This window comes from Falco naumanni, chromosome 1 (assembly GCF_017639655.2).
Source record: "Falco naumanni isolate bFalNau1 chromosome 1, bFalNau1.pat, whole genome shotgun sequence".
NCBI lineage: Eukaryota > Metazoa > Chordata > Aves > Falconiformes > Falconidae > Falco > Falco naumanni.
The window spans coordinates 91224372-91247430 of NC_054054.1; the positions used below are offsets into that span (position 1 = coordinate 91224372).

The 23059-nt window shown below is 55.1% G+C and overlaps 1 protein-coding gene across 1 annotated transcript; it reads right to left on the reverse strand.

Moving 5' to 3' along the window:
• Window positions 1-2605: 2605 nt before the first annotated feature.
• On the reverse strand, window positions 2606-14808 carry TBX3 (T-box transcription factor 3). Its single transcript, XM_040606185.1, is given in 8 exon segments — window positions 2606-4136; window positions 4950-5132; window positions 5134-5648; window positions 7005-7162; window positions 8511-8587; window positions 10764-10910; window positions 12177-12444; window positions 14296-14808. Coding segments are annotated over 8 exon segments (2190 nt in total). The 5' UTR covers window positions 14691-14808; the 3' UTR covers window positions 2606-3689.
• Window positions 14809-23059: the final 8251 nt, after the last annotated feature.

A 23059-nucleotide genomic window follows, 5' to 3' on the forward strand; every position in this document is an offset into this window, starting at 1 on the left:
CTCAGCCTTTAAAAAAAAAAAAAAAAAATCGTGACCTCCAGTTTCGCGGCGCCCCGGGGCTGCCAGTGCCCGCCTGGCCTGCGGGGTGGCTACTGGCCCCCTGGGCCAGCAGGAAGGCAAGCCGGGGGGTTAGGGGGTTATTGGGGGTTGCTCGCTTTCCTCTGAACATCAGTAGCGAATTTCCTCGCCGACTATGAAACTACCCCCCTGCACGCACAGACTGTAACCGTTGTCCCTCTGTAAGAAAGATCTGGGGGTACCAGCAGCTGGGGAGGGGCAAAAAAAATTAAGATTCCCCCATCGTTCCTGAAGCCTAATAAATGAGAGCGCGGTGGCTGCGCGGGGGTCTGTAACACACGGAAAGGTGTCTCTGGGCTGCCTCTAAGGCCGGAGCTTGGAGCAGGGGAGAGAGTTGAAAGGCATAGTGGAGGGTGATTTTCCAGCCCGGAGGGGCTGGCAGCATCTGCCCCCTCCTCTGCTCCCTCACCCCGGTGCCGAGCCCCCCTCCCGCAGCGGCCCCAGCTCCCACCCGCGTCGAGGACCCGGGTGGAAGCCCGCTTGTGGGGCTGCAGCCCGAGGGCTGGCTGCCTGCTTCTTGGTGTGTGTGTGGGGGTAATTTCTTTTGCCAGACCCGTCCCTAAAATCCCCACCTCGCCCAGGCCAGCTCAGAGGAGCATCAGCTAAAGTGACATCCCCAGTAGCCATCACCTTGGGTCATCCCAGGGTGGGGTAAGCGGGAGAGAAAAAATCCTGCTCAGCCCAAACCTTGCCCCCACACCGCGGCTTTAAAATGCAGACGCACACCAGCACCACCACCACCCCAAAGCTGAAATGGGAAGGGTCCCGTCCCCCCAAGAAGGGGAACTGAGCAGGGTTTGATGTGCGTGGGGGGGGGATCCCGCTGGGGACTTGTTAAAAAAACGGGGGAGAAAAGCTCCATCGCCACTTTCACCCACTGAGAACCTCTTTATCTCGCCGGCGCAGGGGCCGGGGCCCGAGGGGCAGGCAACGCATGGAGCAGGATACAGGCTGGAAGTACATCCTTATAATATTTATTACTGGCGGAGGATGAATCGCTTTCCAATATATGGGCCACTAACTGTTGAAGGGGGGGGGGGGCGGGAATCTCTCTCACAAGAAGAAATATATATGTTCTGCTAAAGAATGCACTCATGGACTGGCAAAGGTGCAGCCAGCGGCTGCCAGCTCTCCTGGATTCCCAGTGACCTCCCAGGCCACTGGTCCAGCCTGCCGCCTGGATGCCTGTCCCCGTTTCAGCCGTTTTCTACCTTAATCTCATCATATCATCAGCTCAAGGGCGAGAAGGGGCGATTCCAGGGGAGGGGTGTGTGTGTGTGTGAAACCACGAAAACAAAACCATGGATTTCCAGGTGGTAACTAACTGGAAAAGGCAATTCCTCTGCCCGGACGGGAGGGAAAACGATCCCAGCAGCACCATCAACTCCTGAGTACTTTACCTGGAAACTTTGGAGGAGGGCTGTGCATTAAAATTTAACCGATCTATTCTCTAATTCTTCACTTTTGCGTTATTAATTTATGACAGATAAAAGCATAGCTGAGCCTTTCTCATTAACTTTTCAAACGCCACTTAATATTGTTCCATTAAAAGACGTGACTTCGTAGCCTCTGGATCGACTTTAAAAGCGAGAGGAAAAGGTACAATAAACAGCTTGCTTAAAACTCGTCCTTCCCCACCAACAATTCAAACGACACCATCCCGACTGGTTCGTACTAGCTCCTTCCAGGAGAAATATCTTAATATTGGGAAGGGGATGGGGGGTGGAGGAGGAAGGCAGAAGAGGGACATATATCTTTCAACCCCTCCATCCTCCCAGGCACTTTTCGGGAGGATTGGGGTGAAGGCATTTCACAGTACGCCCAAGACATTTCAATAAAAATTTATTGAAACTTCAGTGACTTTTAAAAGGGAAAGAAAAAAAAAAGTACAGGAAAAAAATAGCAAGAACTTCTCAACATTTATATAACACAAAATATACCTTCATTTTTTTTTTTTCTTTGAACCAGCTCTGAGCACCTGACTTTCAAGCCAAGAAAATATGCACTCACTCAAACAAAGACAACAATAAGCACAGTAGTAAAACTCCATCGCGGGGTTGTTTTTTTGACACACCAAGGAAACGGGGGAAAATAATACAAAGTAAAGAAAAACCTAGAATCTTCATCTTTTTTTCTCTCAAGCCACTGGAGAAGCCTGTTGTCGTGTATTAACGTATATATTTTTTTTTGTCGTGGACATTTTATGCGGAAAGTAGCGCTTTGAACACTGAAGAAATCGAGGATTAAAAGCTACCATGGCACACTGCTTTTTCTTTTATTTTTTTTAAAGGTCTTTGATTAATTTTGTTACTGCTTTGCCTTTTGCATTCGGCTCCTTTACAAAAGGACGAGGTCAGGTTTTCTGGGGTGAACTCAGATTTAAAAAGTGAGCTCTCAGAAATGGGGGGATTTCTCCTCTGGGTCGGGGTGTATGTTTAAAGGAATTATGAAGCTGAAATGAAAGCGACTAAAAATAAAAACAGAAGGAAAAAAAAAAGACAGCTGCAGTCGTATTTACAGAGATATGTACAATGTCAATAAATTAAAGTTTAATTTCGAGTATTCATATTCCACGTATTTACAAGTTATCAAATAATTACATAAATACTTTAATAATAGCGTCCGCTCTTTTCTTCTTTTCAGTATGTTTAAACCTTGTTATTGCATATACAATTAAAGAGGGAAAGCTGTGATAAACCTACAGTCAAGCTACAGAGATTTTTAGATAAAATAAATTCACTTTTTTTTTTCCTTTCCAACTACACTTCTTACTGTTGTTGCTACAGGGAGGATGTTTAAGGTAGAGGGACGAGGGTCTTATTTTTGTTTTTATTATTATTAATAATATTTTTTTCCCTGGGATTTGAAACGAGCATTAAAAATAAACAACAAAACCCCACCGAAATAAAAAAATACCCCACCCCACCCAGCCCAAAAAAAGCAGACTACTATGGAACATGCAAAAAAAGCCACCGACTGGCTCTCAGACATCACAATAATATTTTAAACACACAGCTTCCCTTAATATTGACTAAGGGGGTTGTCGTTAACAACCCGCCCAGGAAACAACTGTTGAAGAACCGATATGCAAGTTACTTACACGCTTTTCTTTCGGAAAGAAAAAAAATCACTTCTCTTACTTAATTTTTATTCATACGTTTGTTTGATTTTTTTCTTTTATTTTTGCTTTTAGGTGCTTGTTTTTCTGTTTTTCTGTTGGTTTTTTTTTCCTTTTTTTACACAGTTTAAAAAAAAATAATAAGAGAGAGAGAGGAGGATGCTACAACCCCGCTGGTGACCTGGTTTGGCCAGCCTGCTCCCTGCGAGCAGCCTCCAACCCAGGTCGCCCACCTCGGTTCCACTCCCCCATCCCCGACCCTCTCCCCACCCTCACCCCCCCTGCTTCGCCAGATACCTTTCTGTTGGTAAGCGCGCCGGGGGATTTTATATTAAAAAAATAGAAAGGGAAGAAAAAACAAAATCAAGGAGGGAGATAAAAAAAACCCACAACAACAACAAAACAACACACTCGCGGGGTGGAGGATGTGGTTTCTTTCAAACAAAGTGCACTGCGAGACTGATTTGAAATGAGCCCCCAGAGGGCAGGGGGGTTATGGGGAGCCGCTGCGGGATCTGTCCTGCTTGGGGTCGAGCCCACTGACCAGGCGCTGGATGTTCTGCAGTTCGCTGGTGGCCGCCTCCTTGTCCGCGCCCAGTTTGGGGGAGAGGGAGACGGAGCCGGTGGAGAGGGTGGACGAACGGCTGGTGAGGTCCGAGGCGGAGTCCAGGGGCACGGAGCCGGGGCTGGCGGTCAGTCCCCCCGCCTTGCCCTCGCCGGAGCCGGCAGCCAGGCCGGGTAGGGCGGTAGTGAGGAGGCTGCTGCCGTCGGGCAGGGGCACGGGCAGCGGGTAGGGGCTGTAGCGGAGCCGCGGCCGCACGGCGCTGAGGAAGGGGTGCCGGTGCACCGAGCTGGAGGCGGCGCTGGAGGCGGCGGCCGCCGCTGCCATGTAGGTGTAGGGGTAGGGGAAGAGGCTTCCGAAGGGAGACATGGCCAGGCCCTGCGGGAAAGGAGGAGAGAGAGGAAAGGGTTACCGGCCTGCACATCCCCCCCACGGGGGATGCTCCGCGGCACCCCCACGCCAGCAGCCCCCACGCACACGCCAGTTGGGAGAGCTGACAGCGGCCAAGCTGCTGCCCACGGGAGGGGATGAAGACCCGTCCTCCCAGTGCCGAGGCCAAACCCACCCGCCCCCCCGAGGCAGACCCTGCCGAGGCTCAACCCGCACGGCCCCCACCCCGCCTGCCCCCTCCCGCCAGCCCCAAGAGGGGCCGCAATGAGAGAAGGGCCGTGGTGTCTCTCTCCCGCGGGAAGATTTTCTTTCGCTGGGGCAAACGGTCTGTCCAAACGCTCTGTCCCGGTGGGTACGGCCAGTTCCGCCCACCCCCCTCCCCCCCCCGGGCAGCCCCCCGCCGCTCCCCCGCCGGCGGCTCAGCTCCGCAGGCTGCAACGCGCCCCGCACCGCGGAGCTGCGCGCTGGGACTGCCCGGGGGGGGGGGGGGGGGGGCACCAAGCCCCCGGGGCGGCGGGGGAGGGACAGAGGTCTGGCCCCGGCACAGTGTCACGGAGCACGGGAGCCAGAGGACAGCGGGGTGGGTGGAAGAGCTCCGGGAGTTCAAGGTGGGCCACCCGCCCCTTCACACACACACCCCCCGGGGCTTTCCCACCTCCCAGCTTTCCCCAAACCCGGGAGAGCCGGGGATGGGTGGGGGGGGACCCAAAGGGGTGCTCCGCTGCCCCCTCCTTCCCCGGGACGGCCCCCCCTGCTCCAGAGGGGCAGCGGGGGGGGGGGGGGGGGGGGGAAGTGAGCTACCTGAGAAGCCAGGACGTGCTGCTGCAGATGGAAAGGCAGCGCGGCCGCCGATGCTCCCGAGAGTCCCTGGGCCGCCGCCGTGGCCATGACCGTGTTGTCCAGTCCCGAGACACCGGCGGATGCCCCGGAGACCGTGGCGAGCAGGGGCCCCATCCCCGCGGCCATGCCGGAGAAAGCCCCCCCCCATGGCGAACTGCCCGGGGTGCAGCAGCAGCGGGTGCCCGTTCCCCAGCGGATTGAAGAACTGCTGGCCGGCCAGGGCGGGGGGGAAGCCGAGGTTCTGCAAGTGTCCCTGGCTGAGGTGGGCCGCGCTGTCGGTCTGCACCGTCAGGGGGGCGAAGGGCTCTTTCCCCAGCAGCCGGTTCTCATCTACCTTGGGGCCATCCCTGAGGGGGCTTTTCAGTTCCTCGCCGCTCAGGCTTCCCCCCCGGGTGCTGGAAGAGATAGTAGCCGGGCTGTGCCGGGAGTCCGGAGGGGCTTTCTCCGTCCTCTCTCGGCTCCGACTCCCCGCTGAGTCACCGGGGAAGAAGTGGCTTTTGGAGGGGCTGCCCCCCTTCTGCCGGGGGTCGTCTCCGGCGGGCGCGGCGGAGCTGGCCGGAGCTGGGGTGGTGGTCGTGCTGATTTTGCCCGACTCGTTGGCTTCTAGCAAGGGATCGTCTTTGCTGTCTGCATCGCTGTCTCCCTCGCTGGGGCAGAGATCTGCAAGACAAAGGGAGCCCGGCGCTGGGATCCGGCGCTGCGCGTCCCTAAAGCCCCCAGTCCCCGTCGGGCTGGGCAAGGGGGCACAGAGGCTTCCACGCCGGCCAGAGGTTTAGATGTAAATACTTCCTTTTTTATTATTATAATCATATAAATATACACACACACAGCTCCCACTGTCCGCCCCATCCCAGCCAGCCCGAGCTTTACACAGGGCAGCAAAACCGGCTGCGAAACAAAGCAGCGGCCCCGGGGGAGCGACCCCCAGCGGGGTGGGGCCGGGCCAGCGGCTCCGCCGGGGCTGCCTGGGGCTGCGGGGACCCCCCGGGGACCCCCCTCGGCCGCGGCAGAGACAGCGGAGCGGCAGGGACAGCACCGTCCTGCCGGCGGGTTGGAGGGCCTTGGGGATGTGTCTCCTAAGAACTTTTTCCAAGTTTTCAGCCCTTTCAATGGGCAAACTTTGAACACGCACCCCCACCCCCGCGTCCATCACCCCCTGCACCCCCACCCCCCAATCGCATGCACGGCTTCGCCGGATTCCTCTGCACTTCATCTCTTAATTTCAGCGCCCCAGGTGCGAAGCTCTGGTTTGCTTTTCGGGTCCCCTCCCCTCAGCTCGGCAGGACTTTAAACAAACGAGTAAAGCAGCAACAAAAAAGAGGTTGTTTCCTCCTCCCCCTGCACCCCCCGCCCCTGGATGGATTAATACATGTGAGAGAGCTGCAGACAGCTCCCAACCCCGCACGGAGAGAAATCAAGGGTGACTTTTCTATAACAAAGTTCGGGACTGTATCCAGGGGAAAGATCCTTCCTCTAATAACAGATTCAGAGAGGAATATTAATGGAGTGACTCCAGTTTTGAACTTTTGCCCCGTGGTCTGTCTTTGCTCCCTTGACTTGGAGCTGGCTCCTTTCTGAACCAAGGAGGGGAGGAATGAACGTGCAGCAGAGAGAGACGGAGAGGAGGAGGGAGAGGAAGAGTGAGGAGGGCAGAGGGAAAGAATGAGAGAGAAAAAGAAGGGGAGAGGGAAAGGTGCAAAGAGAGAAGAAGAAAGCAGGAAGAAGAGGGAAATAGGGAAAGGGAAAGGTGCAAAGAAAGAAGAAGAAAGCAGGAAGAAGAGGGAAATAGGGAAAAGAAAAGAGATAAAGTGGAGAAAGAAGTGAGAGGACAGAAGAGAGTAAAGAGAGAAAACAGAGAAAAGAAGGCAAGCTAAAGGAAGGAAGGAATGAAGGATGGAAGGAAGGCAGGCCAGTGCCCAAGGGCAGTGGTACGGGCCAGGATCTGTCCCCCCACAGAGCAGGCACCCAGGCTCTCCCCGTGGGGGTCCTGGGGGACCCGGGGGCCGCAGCTCTCACCTTTGAGGCTGGAAGTGCCGACGGCAGGCACGGCAGGGCAGGAGGACTGGGCGAAGCACTTGAAGGCCGTCTGCTCGTTGGAGGACTCATCCGAGGTGGGGTTTTCCTTCTTCTGCCTCTCGTCGTACACCCGCATGGACTGCAGGGTCAGCTGCTTCCTACGGGCATACGCACCCGCTGGGCAAGTGGACCCCGGCAACCCCCCCGGGGACCACCCCAGGGACCCCCCATCCCTTCCCCAGCCCCTTCTTGCGATCTCATTTGGGGATGACTGGGGCAGAGGAGTTAAGGGCCAAGGTCCCCTCGAGGGGGGAACGCTTCTCGCAGGCAGGGCTTGGCTGCTAATAAGAGGAGATTTCTTGGAAGCGGTGAACAGCAACTCAGTGAGGGCAGATATTAAAGACAAGGGGCGGAGGGGAGAGGGAAGCATTCCCTGGAGATTAGCTTTTAAAAGGCGAGGATGTTCCAGAGATATGAGCCATCTTAATGGTTGCTAAGATTGCTAGGAAGTGGTTATTTTGTTAGGCACTTTATGTAATCTTTTCACCAACAATTAACCCCGAGTAAAAATCTATTTATATTTAGAGAGAAATTAGAAATCATTTCCGTCCTGTGGCTCCAGCATTGGCTTTATTTTCACACTGACGGACAAGAGGACCTGGCATGTGTGCATATGCATGTGTGTGTGTGTGTGCACGCTGGGCTCAGTGCTGGGCAGGGAAAAAGGCCCCTTGTTTTACATTACAGTCGTGTGTCGTGTTCCCCCCCCCCCCCCCCCTTTTTTTTTTTTTTTGTTAAAAAAGGAGAAACAGATAGATTTATTCATTATCTAAATCAAAGTGCAAACAGCTAAAATATTCTGTCTGCTGTAACAAAAGATATATCCCTCACCAAAGGAAAAAAAAAAATCACCCCTTTCTCAATTTTCTCCAATATTAAAAATAAAAATCCAGTCCCATTAGAACAAGTTCTGTCTAGCTGTCTAACTGGGGCACAAACTGCGTCTGGCTGCTTTTAGAAAAATTAAGAATCTTCTATCATTAATTACTTCCATATTCACAAGACACCTCTGTCAAAACAGTTTATTTATATGTTTCTCCTCCACATTTTAGTCTTTTCGACATAGTCCCCGGGAAAATGCCTGAAGAGATTGAATCAGCGATCAGCTCTGCCCTCACTTCTCCCTCTTTCCTAGTCCCAGACACAAACTATAATGTAATGTTCCCTCTCAAAATTTTAAGGGAACCTTCTTTCTCCAGTGATATTTGTTTAATGTACCACCATCCCTTTGGCCAGCCATTCCCTGTGATGTGAAAAATAAATGTGGAAAGCAGGAAAGAATTCCCATGCAATCAGTTTGGCGTTATTAATGACAAGATCCTTATGAATTTTGGCGGGGAGAAGTGTGGTTTGGAGGCGAGGCGAGGTGATTTTGACCTGTTCATGTCCTGAGCTTTACACATGAAAACCAAACGAGGTGCCTATATATAATCTGTCCAGACTCACCTTTTTTCCCTCCTTCCATTCCCGGTGTCCCGAAAACCTTTGGCAAAGGGGTTGTTGTCAATTTTTAATTGAGTGATCTATAGGATGAAAAAAAAAAAAAAAAAAAAAAGGGCAGGGGGTTGGGGCAGAGATCAGGAGATTTTGTATTAAAAAGTAACAGCAAAAAATTCCTCTCCCCAGTCCCCCCTCCAGTACTGGCAGGACCCCAGAAGGAGCAGGACAGGGCAGGGGGCAAAGGTCCCTGGGTTTGGGGTGAATCTCCCTGTTTTCCCAAGCTGGTTTGGAGGCAGCTTGCCCTCAATCCCCTGGCCAGTGACCCGGGCTGTGGTGGCAATGAAAGAGCCCCGTGTTGCTGCCATCACGTCGGAATTAATTGAGCCGTGCAATGCGATCCATGCAAGTTATGCCTGTGCTTAAAACTCTTTGAATGCCATAATTAAACCGCAAAGGAATCATACCCACCCCCTTGCTATAATAAAATACTTTATATAATCGCATTATGCTCCGCGTGTGTGTTGGGGTACTGGGGGTGCCAGGAGTTGATTTTTTTTGGGGGGGTAGTAGTGTAAGGTTTTTTTGTGAATGTTTGGGGGTCTCCTCAAGATTCAGGTTATTGCAGGGAATGTCTGTTTCTTCCTGTGTTTGGAGGGACCGGGGGGGCAGAGCGGGACACCCCGCAACTCCCTGTGCCTACACATATGATGCGCAGAGAGGGATTCAAAGCTTGGCCAGGGGCTCCCCTCACTATAACGGGATACCGGGGTGGGAAAGGGGATGCTGCCTGCCCACCATTCCGCTCCCAGCCCTGGTCCTGGGCCGGGCTGAAAGCACTGCAACCCTTCAATTTGAGAGCAGAGCCGGACCCCGAAAGCAAACCCCTGCCTGCCGCTGAGTGCCGGGCAAGACCGGCCCCGGCTCCCGAGTTACCCCCACCCCCCGCCGCACACGCGGGATCAGGAAAGAGCAAGAAACCCCACTGCTCAAAAGCAGCAGGACGGTTAATCCAGGTGATCCCGGCTGTGCCTTCTGACCTGCCGGCGAGGCGGCTCCCAGGGCGCCGGAGCCGAGAGCTCCCCGCCGCTCCCGCACGCCGCTTTCCAGGCGATTTCATGGCAATCAGACAAATATGCTCATTTCTGTCCTTCACCCAAGCCGGCCCCAGCTGATAGACCGGGGCGAACAGCCCTGCTGATAAGTCCCAAAGCAAAGTCTACTCTCTGTACACACATTTTCTTTCCGTTTCCTTGCAAACGCCCGGCCGCAGCGAGAGAGGAAAATCGCCCGAACCCCGAGGGAGAAGTGGCCTTTTGGAAACCGAGGGCAGAAGGGTGCAGATTTTTAAGAGTGAAGGATGTGAAGGGACAGAGAGCGGCACAGGGAAGCTGCAGTGAGTGGGGGCTGCACATCCAGACCCTCTGCGCTTAACGCACACGCACGCAAAGTTATAATTTATAGACAGAAAAAAATCAAAGCCCCTTTTTTGGCTCCTTCGCTTCCTTCCACTTGACTTAATTATCGTAAATTCACCATTTGCCACTCTCTCAAATATACCACCTTCGTCGCAAGCGACAGTAAACCAGCAGAAATGGAAAGGCAGCGTCTGCAGTGCTGCAAAACTTTCTCACACTGGCTTTTTCAGACCTTCCAGCTAAATTCAAGCGAGATACCCCTCTCTGATCAGAGCATATTTCTGCACCACAAAAAATAATAAAACACTGCAGGATGCAAAAAAAAAAAATCATAATATAATAATAATAGGAACCAGACGTGCGCTCCAGCCTTATTGCCAATTGCTGTTAAAGGAGCTAAAACAGCACAAAGGCCAGGAAAAATTACAAAATCTCCAGCCCTGCTGCTCTCCCCCCTGTCTTTCGACACACGGAGCCGATTTTTTTTCCCTCTCTCTTTTTTTCTTCCCCTCTGATGCATCTTAGATTAAATCCACACTGAGAGCAGCGATCCCCACCCCATCCTACCCCTTTCCCCATACCGGGGAGAGGTACTGGTAAAAACCCAACTAAACAGCCCCCCCTGACCTCCCTCTAACTGCCCTCGGCGAGGTCGGGTTAGGAGAGTGCTCGACCCCCTCCCCCAGCGCCTTCCCGAAGTTGGATCAAGGAGGTTTTGGGGGAAAGAAGAGGTGGGGGAGAGAGAGAAGCGGGATGGGCTTCGTGATTTTTAAGGAACAATGCAGAGTAAAAGCTCTCTTAAAAGCCAAAACACGTAAAACAAATCCTTTCTTCATCTCCTTACCTTATCATTCTGGTATGCGGTCACTGCGATGAATTCAGTCTCCGGGAAAACGTAGGTCCTGAACGTGCTATAGGGAAGCTTGAGAATATCGTTGGCTCGGACGATGTGGAACCGGGGCTGGTACTTGTGCATGGAGTTTAAAATGGTCTGGGGGCGGGGGGGCAGCGGCCGGAGCAGAGAGGGCAGAGGAGGGGAAAGAAGACGGTCAGCAGGAGCAGCACCCCCGCCTCGCACTTCCCCCAGCCATCGGCACTTTCTCTTCCTAATTTGCCTTCCCTCTCCTTCCTCCCCTCACTCCTCCTCCCCGCCGAGCACACTCCAAACACGCACACGCCTTGCAGCATCCAACAAAAAGCACTGACAGCTCCAGCTCGCCGGAGCTAGGCTCTCCCCGCCGGACCTCTTGAAGGGAGAGGAGGGGGGCAATCCCAGCAGAACTCTCCTAGGAGAGCGGGAGAAGCTGTTTGGGTTCTGGCTGCAACGTCTTTTGATTTCAAAGTGAAAAAAAGTAATAAAATAAAATCAAGTAAAGCAGCAGCAGCTACAATAGCAACGCCACCACGAGAGCCTTGGCTAGGTCTAATTGCTCGCCCCAATCCACTTAAGCCCTTCTGCAAAAGGCAAAAATGTATCGTCTAATCAAATCACAGCCAGCAAATGCAATCTTCGGCACATTAGAGATCCCCCGACCGCGGCCACCACCAGCAACCCCTGGCTCCAAGGCGGAGGCTTTCCCAGGAATAGAAAGAAATGGCAAGGATCGTCCGAGCACTTATCAGCAGGTTTGTTTGATTTCACTCTTAGGGTAAGTTTTTATCTCTGCACACCCAGTAAATGTAAAGGAGCGGACAGACATGAATGGGCAACTTGACCTCTGATTTTGGTCCCTGTTTATTTTCACTCCGGCTTGCTTTACATTATCCAGATTAATATATATTTAAATGTTTGCGTACTTAGGCCTTTAAGCCCTTTATACACATATGCATATCATTTTCCTACGCTTAAAAAGTATTATCAACTCTATTAAAAAAATAAAATATAGATAGAGATATATATGAAGTCACCACAGCTCCGAGAAATACCGAGTTGTGCTATGCTGGAAATGTATCGCTAAAGTTAATGCTGACTGGCACGGAGAGGTTACAGAATAAACTCGAGTGTTTAGACTTGACCTCAGCAACAGAAAAAATCACGGAATATTATAAAAGCGGGCAGATGCGCCTGGCGGGGGGATTCATTCCCAGTTTCCCCACACTCCAGCCGCCGCGGGAGCTGCCAGCCGGGGCTGTGGGCACGGCTCCAGCCCAGCAGCCGCTGCGCTCCTGGGAGGGTCCCCCCCACCAGGACCCCCGCTCCGGCCAGGCAGCGAGGGAGGGGAAGGGGGGCACGGGGGAAGGTGTAAAAGGCACTCACAAATCCGTGCTTGTCAGAGATGTTGTTAGTGAGCTTCAGCTTGTGAAAGGTGACGACTTTGGACATCCATTGTTCGCCGGTGGCCGGGCTGTCCGGGTGGATGTACATTCTCTTTGGCATTTCAGGGTCAGCTTTGCCGGCTACCATCCACCGGGAATTATGGAATTTGTACCTACAATCATCAGCCGCCACAATATCCATCAACAAAATGTACTTGGCCTTTTTATCCAGTCCAGTGCATCTCACTTTAAATGGAGGAAACATTCTCCTATGGGCGGGGGGGGGGGGGGGGGGGGGGGGGGAGAGGTAAAGAAAAGACAAGACAAAAGTAAAATTAAATTCATTACAGCATTTAAATAAGCTCCTGAATCTCGGTAGCGTGTCTACCAAGCAATCGCTTCAGCTCTAAGAAGCAGAAAAGTCGTGTGTGTCGTCCCCCGCCCAGCAAAAAGGCTTCACCCCCGCCCCCAACAAAAAGATTTCTCAAACACTTAAAAGTTTCAGGAGAAAATGGTCCCTGGGATGGAAGGCGGAGGGAAGAGGTACGTGCTCCCTGGAAATCAGCGGGCGCCTACCCTCTGCCAGTCCTAAACTGCAAAGCGTCATCTGGGGCTCTCGGGTCTCTCCCTATTTCCCTTTTCTCCTGCTAAACAAAGACATGGGAACAGATTGCACCCCGAGAAAATAAATATTCCACATTATTATAACCTAGTCCACCGACGAAGAGTGGAGAGGGAAGTTTTCCCACTTTGCAGAGGAGGAGAAAAAAAAACCAAAACCCTACCGTGAGGCAGAGTGGCTGCCGTGGCTTCCCACGCCACAGCCGGCCCGTGACACCCCAATCGTGCAGCGGGCTCCCTGCAACCCTGCTCCCCTGCACGCCCCAGTCCAGCTCCAAACTGGAACAGGATACCACAAATTTGCTGTTTATTATATCGAGCGGTTGGCATTCAGCAATCTCAACTTAAAAGGAAACACATGACTTTGCAACTTGTAAGAGCGCTTAACACTCGCCGAGGTTCTCCCGCAAAAACTTTTGACCACAATTAACAAAGAAAACTTCGGGAAAGCAGTAAAATGGGCGAGGGGATTATTTTTCCCCTCCTCCTTGCTGGTCTTTGTTTGTTTGTTTTTTTTCCCCTGAGCCTGTAGCCTGCAACCGGTGCTCTGCAAGTAGGTGAGGCTCCAGCAAGGCAGCTGAAGGCCATCTAAGAAGACTTTTCAGGAGTGGCTTCCTCGAGTTATTCTCCTGGCAAATTACACGCAAATTGTTTGGGAGGTTTCTAAGAGAGTCCCTTATAAAAACACCCGGGTGGGAAGGGGGTTTTCTCCTTGTGTGTCATCACAGCGATAGGCAGAGTTGTAAAAGAGCACAGATGTCAATGAGTAGTGAATACAGAGAGGGATTTCAGATGGGTAAACCTATAAAAAGCAGAAATGCTGAGCGTGGACGTGCCGTGTATGTTCATTCATTCCCACGTGAAGATTATATAAATACAGGGACAGGCAGCATGGAGCTGCAAACCCTTCCCCACCACCACAGCAGCGGCTGCAGGACCGCTGGGTATTTTCGTCAGCTTTTTGTGCATTTCCAGATCTAATTAGTCAGCACAAATGCACGCCTAGATCCCGGTAGAGAGAGAGGCACAAGCGAAGGAACTGATAAACCGAGCCTGTCTGCCTTTCTGCAGCTCCTGCCTCACCAGCAGCCATGCACCGCTCCACAGAATTTTTCCTTTATTCCCCTTTCTCTTTCTCAAGGAAGAAAAAAATACATGTAGCAAAGCTGAAGTCAGGCCAGCTCCTTTTCCAACCCCAAATTATTTTCTCTCTGCTACCAGCCTTCTCCAGAAAGCATTAAGCTACTGAACCATGAAAGGACCCTCTCACCCCCTGCACACGCTGAGCAGGGCCAGGTCGTGGCTGAGCCTTTCCCTGCAGCATGGTGCCCGAGATGGGCTTGGATCTTCAGCCGCCTAAAACTTTCTGTAATTCCAGGTGAAAGGAGTTTTGTGGAGAAAAGTGCCGGTGAAACAGCCTTGCTTTGGAGCAGCCTGGTGGGGTGCAGGGATTGGGGGGGGGGGGGGGGGGAGAGGCACGAACCCCGACCCAGACCTACCTTCCCGATTTGGTAATCACCATCTCCGTGCCTCTTTTATGGAATTGCTCCCAAAGCTCTTTGGCTTCCAGATGCACTTTCGGATCATCTTCCACCTCTTCTTCTGGCTCCAGAGTTTTTAAAGGCCTCAGATGGGCTGCTGCCTGGTGACCCAGGGAAGAAAAGGGGATACCAGTCTCTGCAGCCCCCACTAACTGATCCATGATGGGTTTAGCCAGAGCCCCGGGAAGGGAGAGGGCGGCTGCCCCGTTGGGAGGTAAAGCCAGAGCCGGGAAGAAGGGAGGCTGATGTCCCAACACTGCGCTCATGGCAAAGTCCGGTGCCCGGTGAGGTAAAAAAGGATGATAAGCCATGCTTGTCCCAGGGATTACTGGATCTCTCATCGGTATATTCATCCACTCCACTCCTCGGTCTTCCTACTGCTGGAGTAGTCCCGGAGTGGTTTCTAACAGCACATCATGAAGAAGAAAAATTAAGATAGTAACAATAACAGCAATAAAGCACCAAAAAAAAAAAAAAAAAAAAAAAAAAAAAGGGTGGGGGGGGAAACAAGCTCTAGAAAGCACAGTACATGGGGGAGAGGCAGAACTTCTACAGCCTACAACTTCCCGAGCCGGGGCACATCCCCAGCCCTCGGGACAGCGGATTAACAGGATTGTTCATTATTAGTCTTGCTTTTTTTGTGTTCGGCCTCTGCGTTTGTTTTGTTGATCTTTTTTTTTTTCTTTTTTTTTTTTTTTCTCCGGAGTGGAAGTCCGTGCGCTGGAAAATAAACGCCGAAGAAAGGAAAAAAAAAAAAAATCCACCGGGTTCGCTGTCTGCTCCTGTTGCCGCAGAAGGGCTGGACAAGCCGAGATCTTTTTTTTTCTTCTTCTTTTTTCTCTTAGTCTCAATCTCCCTTCTCTTCTTTCGTGGCGGAGGGTGACGGCTCGAAGCTGGGTTTTCTTTTTGGGTGGCTGGCTCTCCCCCCCCCCTCCCCCCCACCCCTCCACCTTTCCTCCGTACGGTCAGGCTGCAGAGCAGAGGCTGGGAAGGGAGGGAAAGCAGAAAGAAGCAAACAAACCCACCCCCCCTCGCCGACCGAGGAAGGCTCCTGAGCAACCTTCAGCAGCAAAAAACTTGTAGGGAAATCTCGTTTCCGCCTCGCCTTCCCCCCTCTCCAAGCAGGAGCTGGTCAGGTTGCCCTGATTTCCATCAGGATCTCTTCTTTCTTTCACCCTCCTCCTTTCCTTTTTTTTTTATTTTTTCCCCTCTCTTTCTCTTTCACTCTGCCTTAAAAAAAAAAAAAAATCTGGAAGAATTACGCTCTTGTCTCCTCTCCAGCAGCGCTCCAGCAAAGGAGAGAGGGAGAAAGAGAGAGGGAAAGAGAAAGGAAGAGAAAAAGGGGGGGAGAAAGAGAGGAAAAGAGAGAGAGAGAGAGAGGGAGAAGGAGCCTCTCAGCTCTGAGAATTCCCTGTGAGCCTGTGCTCTGCGTGCACCGGATTGTATGGATGTGTTGTGGGTTACAGGGGAGCTGCAGCCTCCTTGATTGGCCCTTTGACGCTTTCGGACCAATTGTGAGGCTCCATAGGCGTGGTTTTGACAGGTCGAGTGGAAGGGGGACAGAGCCGAGTTATAAAAAGAAGGTGTCGGAAACTGTAACGCTGCAGCAAAGCATCACTAGTACTCCGGGCCGTGTGAATATGTCAACATGATCAGAGGGGAGGGAGCAGGCAGCGCCGGGGAGGGCGGCCGGCGGCACCCGCCTCTAGGGGGGGTGCTGGGGGCCGCCTCGCCCCCCGGCCCCGGCGCGGCGGCAGGCTGGGCACTTCCCTGCGCTCTCCGCCGGCCGGCCGCCCGGTAGGACCTTCCAAAGCAGCGGCTGCTGGCAGCGCTGGAGGACGGCGAGGGCGCGCCGGGAGCGGGGGGGCTCCACGCGTGGGGGTGTTGGAGGGGTGGGGGTGGGGATGTCCGGCGCTGCGTGCCCCCCGCCGTACCGCACCACACCGCACCGTTCCGGGCGCTGAGGCCCCACCGTGCCCCCCCCCCTCCCGCCCCAGACCCACCTCGGGCGGCCGCTGGGCCCGCCGCACCGCTCGCCCATCCTCGCCGCGTCGCGGCTGCCGCCGGTCCCCGCAGCCGCCGGAGCTGGTGTCACCCCCGGTGTCCCCCCCCTCCCCCCGGGAAAGCAGCTTTCTTTAAACGAGACAGAACCTCCAGGCCGGGGGCTGGTCTCCTTCCTTCCCCCCGCAAACCTCGGGACGAGCCCCGGGGTGTGGGAGCCGGCGCGGAGGCAGCTCTGCGGGGCTCCCCCGGCCCGGGCTCGGCCCCGGCTGCCCGAGCGGCCGCGGCCGCCGTTATTATTGTCCTGGTGGGCGGCTGCGGGCTGCGGCGAGGCGGGCGGGGGCCGCCACCCGGCTCAGCCCCGGGCCCGGCGGCTGCTAATCGCGGGGGGCAGCTAAAAAAAAAAATGGGATTTTTTAAATTCATTCTTCTTTTTTTTTTTTTTTGTCTTCTTTCTTTCTTCGGCGCGGAGGATTATAGCCACTCGGCTGGCACCGGCGCCGAGAGGGTTACGCTCCCACACCCCTCCTCTTCCATGAGGTGCGCGGGGAGGAGACGGGAAGTGCGGCGTTCCCTGCGCCCGGCCGGGGCAGCGTCGGGGCGGGGGGGCCATCCCCGGGCTGCCCATCCCCGGGCCGCCCCCCACGGCCGGGCCCGCATGGAGCCACCCCCCCACCCCCCCGGGAAGGCATCACGCGTGGGGCTGCGCCGGCCCAATGGAGAGGGACGAACCGGGCGGGATCCGCCTGGGAAGTTTCTGGGAAGACACGTTCCCTGGGGGTGACAGTCCAGAGCAGCAAGAGGGGGCTTGCGGCTGTGTGCGTGTCGCGGGAGCTGTGGGCACGCAGGGCGCGGGGCGCCCACGCGTGACAGCCCAGCGCGGGGAGGTGCCGAATCATCACCCACACCATCCCGGGGGGGGGGGGGGGAAGGGGCTGGGGAGTCTCCCGACACCCCATCCTGCTTGAAAGAGGGGAAGATAATCCTGCGGGAGCGGAGCGGAGGAGTGCGGGGGCTCGGCGCTGGCTGCGCGCAGATGGGAGCGGAACCTCTAAAGTGATTAGCTCTTCTAACATTGCATTTTTGACGCACATGGTTAAGAGCGCTTGGCGCCAGCTTGGTGAAGTCCCTGTAGTAACCAGCGTCTAGGATCTCTTTGCATTCACCAAAATATCTCCCCTTTGGTCGGGAGTGGGGGTGGATGGAGAAAAGAGGAGGAGGGAGGAAAGGAAGCGGGAGTAATGCGTTCAAAGAGGAGGGGGGGGGGGGGGGGGCAAGGCTGATGTGTTTCGCGAAGCCAGGAGCTTGGCTACCCGCGCAGCGCTGGGATGGGCTGTGGCAACTCGTTATCAATGACGAGTAGGAGTCTTCCCAACCTCTGCTCGGAACCGATTCTCGGGCTCCTGCCGACAGCCGCCGCGGCGGAGGGAACCCCCAAACCCAATGCCCGCCTTTTAACAGAGCCCACAGCAAACGCCTGGCGGCTTCAAGAAGTTTACCGCAATTTGCCCCAACCAGGCCACCGGTCTCTCCCGGGGACCAGGCGGTGCACAGGCAGTGCCCACGGGCTCCCGCAGGACAAGCATAGCCGCCCGGAGCCTCGCCGCGCCCGCACCCCCGCGCCCACCCCTCCGGAGAGCGTCCTGGGCGCGGCGGCAGAGGCCGGAGCCGCTGCCGCCCTCCGCGCCTCCCCGCACCTTGCACCGCACTTCGCACCCACCCGCGCAGCGAAATAAAATGTTTGCCGCTTATGATTTCCAATTTCAGCGTCTGGCTAATGGCGTGCAAACTTCCGCCAGTTCCGAGTGACCTCCCCGACGAAGCCCCCTGGAGACTCGTATTATGAAGGGAGGCTGCACTAATCTAAGATCAAAAGCGGGAAGGTGCGAACAGTCTTTGTCTCCCTTCGGCCGCCTCATTCCCCCTTCTGTGTGTGATAAATCTACCCTGGCGCCGACTGCGCGCTGGATGATTAATTTGCAAGCAAACAAAAGGGACCTGATGGCCAGCCATCTTAGTTAAATATTGGCCAGTGCTTCCAGCTACTTGTTAGCCGCCTCTTTGCCAGAAATAAATAAATAAGCGAGGAGCAGAAATAAATAAATAAGGAGTCCCGCAGAAATGAATGGCAAAGCGAAGGGGTGGAAGGCGGGGTAAAGAAAAAAAGAAGAGGAGAGCGGGGCGGGCGACGGTGAAGAGCCGGGCGCGGGGCGGAGGTGGGGATGGGGCTGGTGGCGGGGGGGAGGTCGGGTGAGATAGCACGGCGCGATAGCCGCTGCCCCCGCGCCTCCCGGCCGTCTGCAGGCTGGGCTTGCACCAAGGCCGACACTATCTTGGCTCTTCAAAGAGGCATGAAAGGTCCCCGCTGTCTCCCCGGAGCGCGGCCAGGCCGGGGTTCTCTAATCTCAGAGCACAAGAGTTAAAGGCCGGGGCGGGGGGAGCGGCTCCCACCTTCCCCAGCTCTGCCCCGCTCCCTGGGGCCGCCACCGCCAGCACCTAGCTGGGTTTTCCCTGGTCCAGTCCAGACCCCGGGCCTTGGTGGCTGAGCAGCTGGGAGAGCCCCACTTGCTCAGATTTCACCCTCCTAAGCAACTTTTAGCGTTTGCACGAGAGCTCGGGGCGTGCAGCGAGCCTGCCCCGTGCGTGTGTTGGAGGTGTGGGAGGAGAGAGGTTCCGGCTCTCCCGGTGGCCTGAAGAGCCAGCTGGAGGAAGGAGGCAAGAAGAAAATAAAGCAGCCCAGCTTTTGGGCCCACACGTCCTCTCCCAGGCCTGTGGGAGCAGCTCCGAGGTGTGCATGTGTGCGTGGAGGGGTTGTACGTGTGCTACACAACCTCTGTGTGTGTACGTGGAGGTGCTGTGTGGGTGCGTGCCACCAGGAAGGATTCGCGCCCTGGGGTACACCGCAAATCCCTGTTCCCACAGCAAAACCTGAGGGGTCTCTTGCAACCCCACGTGTGCTGGGTGCTCATAGGTGCTCTGCAGGAGAGGACAAACCTTGGTGCGTGGTGAACAAGGCCAACGTACACAACCTAAGTGGGGTTTTGCATCCTATCGATGCATTTCCTTATCGTGCTGCCGGTCCGGTCCCAAGGATCCCCAGGGGCTCAGGCGCATCCTTGCCTGCCAGCCACCCTGCACCCTGCAGGATTCAGCCCTCTCCTCCCTCCCTTTCCCCCAGCAACGCAGCCTCCGCTCTGTCTCCAGCTCTTTGGAAGGCAACACCCCACCGTGGCTGCGCTGTGTTTATCCGAAATAAAACCCACTGGGCTGGTTTACTTTGGCAGGTTTGCAGTAAATACTGGCTGGAGTGCGGGGGGCGTCTGGAGAGCAGCGATTACGCACTTCTTCCGAGGGAAACTCTTCCCTGCCCTGTGCAGGCCCTTCCCCAGCCCAGCAAAAGGTGTCAGGACACGGGGGCCGTGTTGACACAGCTCCATCCCAGAGTGGCACTGCAGGCCACAAGTGTAATGAAGTGGGTCCCTTAGGGAGTGAGTCTATATACTCAGACTATATAAATTGCTACGGGGAGAGGGGGTGTCACCACAGCAGCTCTTTGCTTCTCCCTTTACCAGAGCCCTTCCTCTGATTGCCAGTTGAATTTCACAGGAAGCCTGGCCTGAAAACTTTGCAAAATAACCTGCCTGGGTCTGGAAGGGCATGGTAAGGCATTAGAAACAGCAAGAAAAAAAAAAAAACCATGTCTCTCTGAGCAGGCTGGGCCCCACCGTGTCCCACTGCAATCAAAGAGGCTGTTCCCATCTCTCTGAACAGAAGCAGAGGAGGGAGCTGGGGGTCAGGTCCCCTTCCCAGCGCAGCTGAGCTTTGTAGGGCTGGGGTGAGCCCAGAGACAACTTACATGTGTCTCGTTGGAGCACTGGAGAAAAAAAGAGAAGAAAGCAGCAGTTGGAGAGGTTTCTTACTCTCCAGACCTTGCTGGGACGCGACCCTCTGGGAAAGGCTGCTCGTGCCCCCAGCACTGACCACGTCAGAGCCACTGCAGGGTCAGGCACCACGGTCCCCCCCAGCCCAGGGTCACCACGGTGCTGGCAGCAGGCTGTCCTCTGCAGCCCCCATCTCCTTGCTCCTCCTGAGCCCCCTGGCCTGGCATGGCTCCTGCCAGGTGCCGGCTGTGGTAGAAGCCCAAACATCAGGGCTCCAGGATTATGGTTTTTCACTCCCCTCACAAACATCACTCGCACTTGGATCACCGTCCCTGCTCCAGTTCCTCCCCTCCCCACAAGACCTGTGTTCAGCTTGTCCATCCCTAGTCAGCTCTGACACTCTCCACTTGTCTCCACGTTACCACCGATGGGAAAAGAAAATAAAGGATCACCCAGCGCTGCCTCCCGCAGGTTTCCCCTCTGCCTCCTGGCCAGGCCCAGCCTCATCGACTGGGGCAAATCAGGGCACAGCAAGGTTTGAGGCCAGTCCTCTTCTCTCCCTCTTTTATCCTTTTTCAGCCGTTTTTGCACCACTCGGTTTCTCCTTGCCACAAAGCATCACCCGCTGCACACGTACCCCCGATGGCCCTTTCCACCCCTTCAGTCTTGCTCTTCTCACCAGTGTGCTGCTGGCAGAGGTGAAATGCAAGCCCTGCTCCCTCCCTTGCCTTCCCTACACCCATCCTTCTGCTTCCACCATCGTTGGCCAAGCAGAAATTGTAAATAGAGTTCACTATTTGGATAAGGGTGGGGTTTTTTGGTTGTTGTTTTTTTTTTTTTTTTTTTTTTTTTTTAAATAGCCAGGCGTATACATACAGTTTGCCGCTCAGGAAGTAGCACTAATTGTCGTTTCCTATAGTCAAACAGATCTATCTTTTCAATGCTGTCTTTGTGTGTCTGCGTGCGAGGGAGAAAGAGGGAAGGAGTGGATACGTTTATTCAATTATTTAAACACACACACCACAACAACAGTACCGAGGAAGGACGGTTCCCCCCGCAGCAGCCCTCCAGCTCTCCAGATGCGACACTGCACAGCCCCCCACCACCCCCCCCCCCCCCCGCCTCCCTGCAGACCCAGTAGAACCAGGCACTCAGAGCACCCTCCAAAGAAACCGATTTTATCTGCTTTGACCATCAGCCGTGTTCTTTAACAACCAGAACCAGAGTCTTTCCCATCTCCATCCCCCTCCCGGGGTCTCCTCGGTGCCCCCCGCCCCGCAGGGTGGGCGGGCAGCATCCCCCGGGGCTGCAGAGCGGTGCTGAGCTCCCCCCCGGGTACACGGTAGCCGCCGGGTGCCATCGGAGCAGGGAGGGGATCCGGGAGCCTCTGGCACCGGCGCTGACACGCTTTGCTCCCGTTTTCTTCAAGATGCCACCAAGTCAGCCGGCCATCGATTGATACCTCGGCCCGCGGGAGCGGGGGGAGGACCAGCTGTTGCAAAAGGACATGGTAAATCTAATAGGGGCTGCTGTCAATAGAGAAATGACAGAAAAGAAGAATCGGCTTCTTAAAGTCTGCTGAACTAACACTCATCATGGAGCTGCGGACACGTATCCTCCATCGCAGCCTGGTATCCATTACTATTTTCCTTACTAGGTTTCAATTAAAAAGAGCTGTAGCCCCCCCCACACACACCAAGGCAGGAGGTGCACGGCAGAGAAGAGGAGGCAGCGGACAACTCCTGCCTGGACGCGACATTTGTCACCAGCCCCGAGCCCCGGCCGTGCCCAAGCGAACTGTGCCCGGGCCGGGGCGCAGCCGTGTCCCTGCGGGGCGACGGGACCCCGCACTGCTCCCCCCGACGGCAGCGCCCGCCATGGGCTGCAGCACCGAAAACCTGCTACAAGTGGATGTTCCCGACGCATTTGGGCAGTGGAGGATGGAACCACGGCGTGACCGCGTCCCCAGGAATTTCATTTCGCTCCTTCCCTCTTGTGTGAAACACAGCCCAAACTATCCCCAGCGCAAAGAAGTAAAATGTACAAACCTCACGGATTTTCTGGGGGAGGAGGGAAGAGTTTTATTTTTTCAGTGCCCCAGTTAGGAGGTTTGAGGGCGGCTGGGAACGGTTTTTTTTTTCCTCCCCTGCAGCCCTTCTGTATGTTTGACCCCTGGCATCTGCCTGCGCAGGGGAGGGAAGGGCTTCACCCGCCCTGCCTTCCTACGGGGGCTGCAAAAAGCGGCCGCAATGTGCCCCAGCAGCCCTGGGAAACTTCTGGGTAGCGGCAAGTTTCGCAGAACTTGGCCGCTTCCACCAGCCTGAAGCTGACACCCGACGGGCAGGGCAGGGGGCTGCCGGCTCCATCCCAGCGGCGCTCCGGAGGATGTATTTGGAGGGGGAAAGTCCTCTCCTCCTTCCCCACTACTTCCCAGCTCTGGGGGCAATATCCCGCGGGGGCTGAGCCGTCCGGGGGCAGCCGTGGGTGGGAGCCGGCAGCCCAGACTCTCACCCTTTGGGGGCTCCGGGCCGCCCCGCCGACAGCTCCCGGCCCTCCGGCACGTCGGGGCACCGGCAGCCCGCTGCGCTGCACCAGAGAGCTCCTTCCTCTCCACGATCCAGCAAAACCCTCCGGAGATCATTTCCGTGGGGAGCACAAGCAGATGGAATTAAAAAAATTAAAAAAAGAAAGGCAGACAAAGATTTAAAATACAAAAAAAAAAGGGGGGGGGGGGGGGGCCGGCGGCCCGCTCCTCTGTCTTTAGGGCGTGGGAGGTTTTGCAGCGCTGCTTTATTTTAGTTTAGTATTTTGAACAAACTTTAGAATGATTTCCGGAAAGC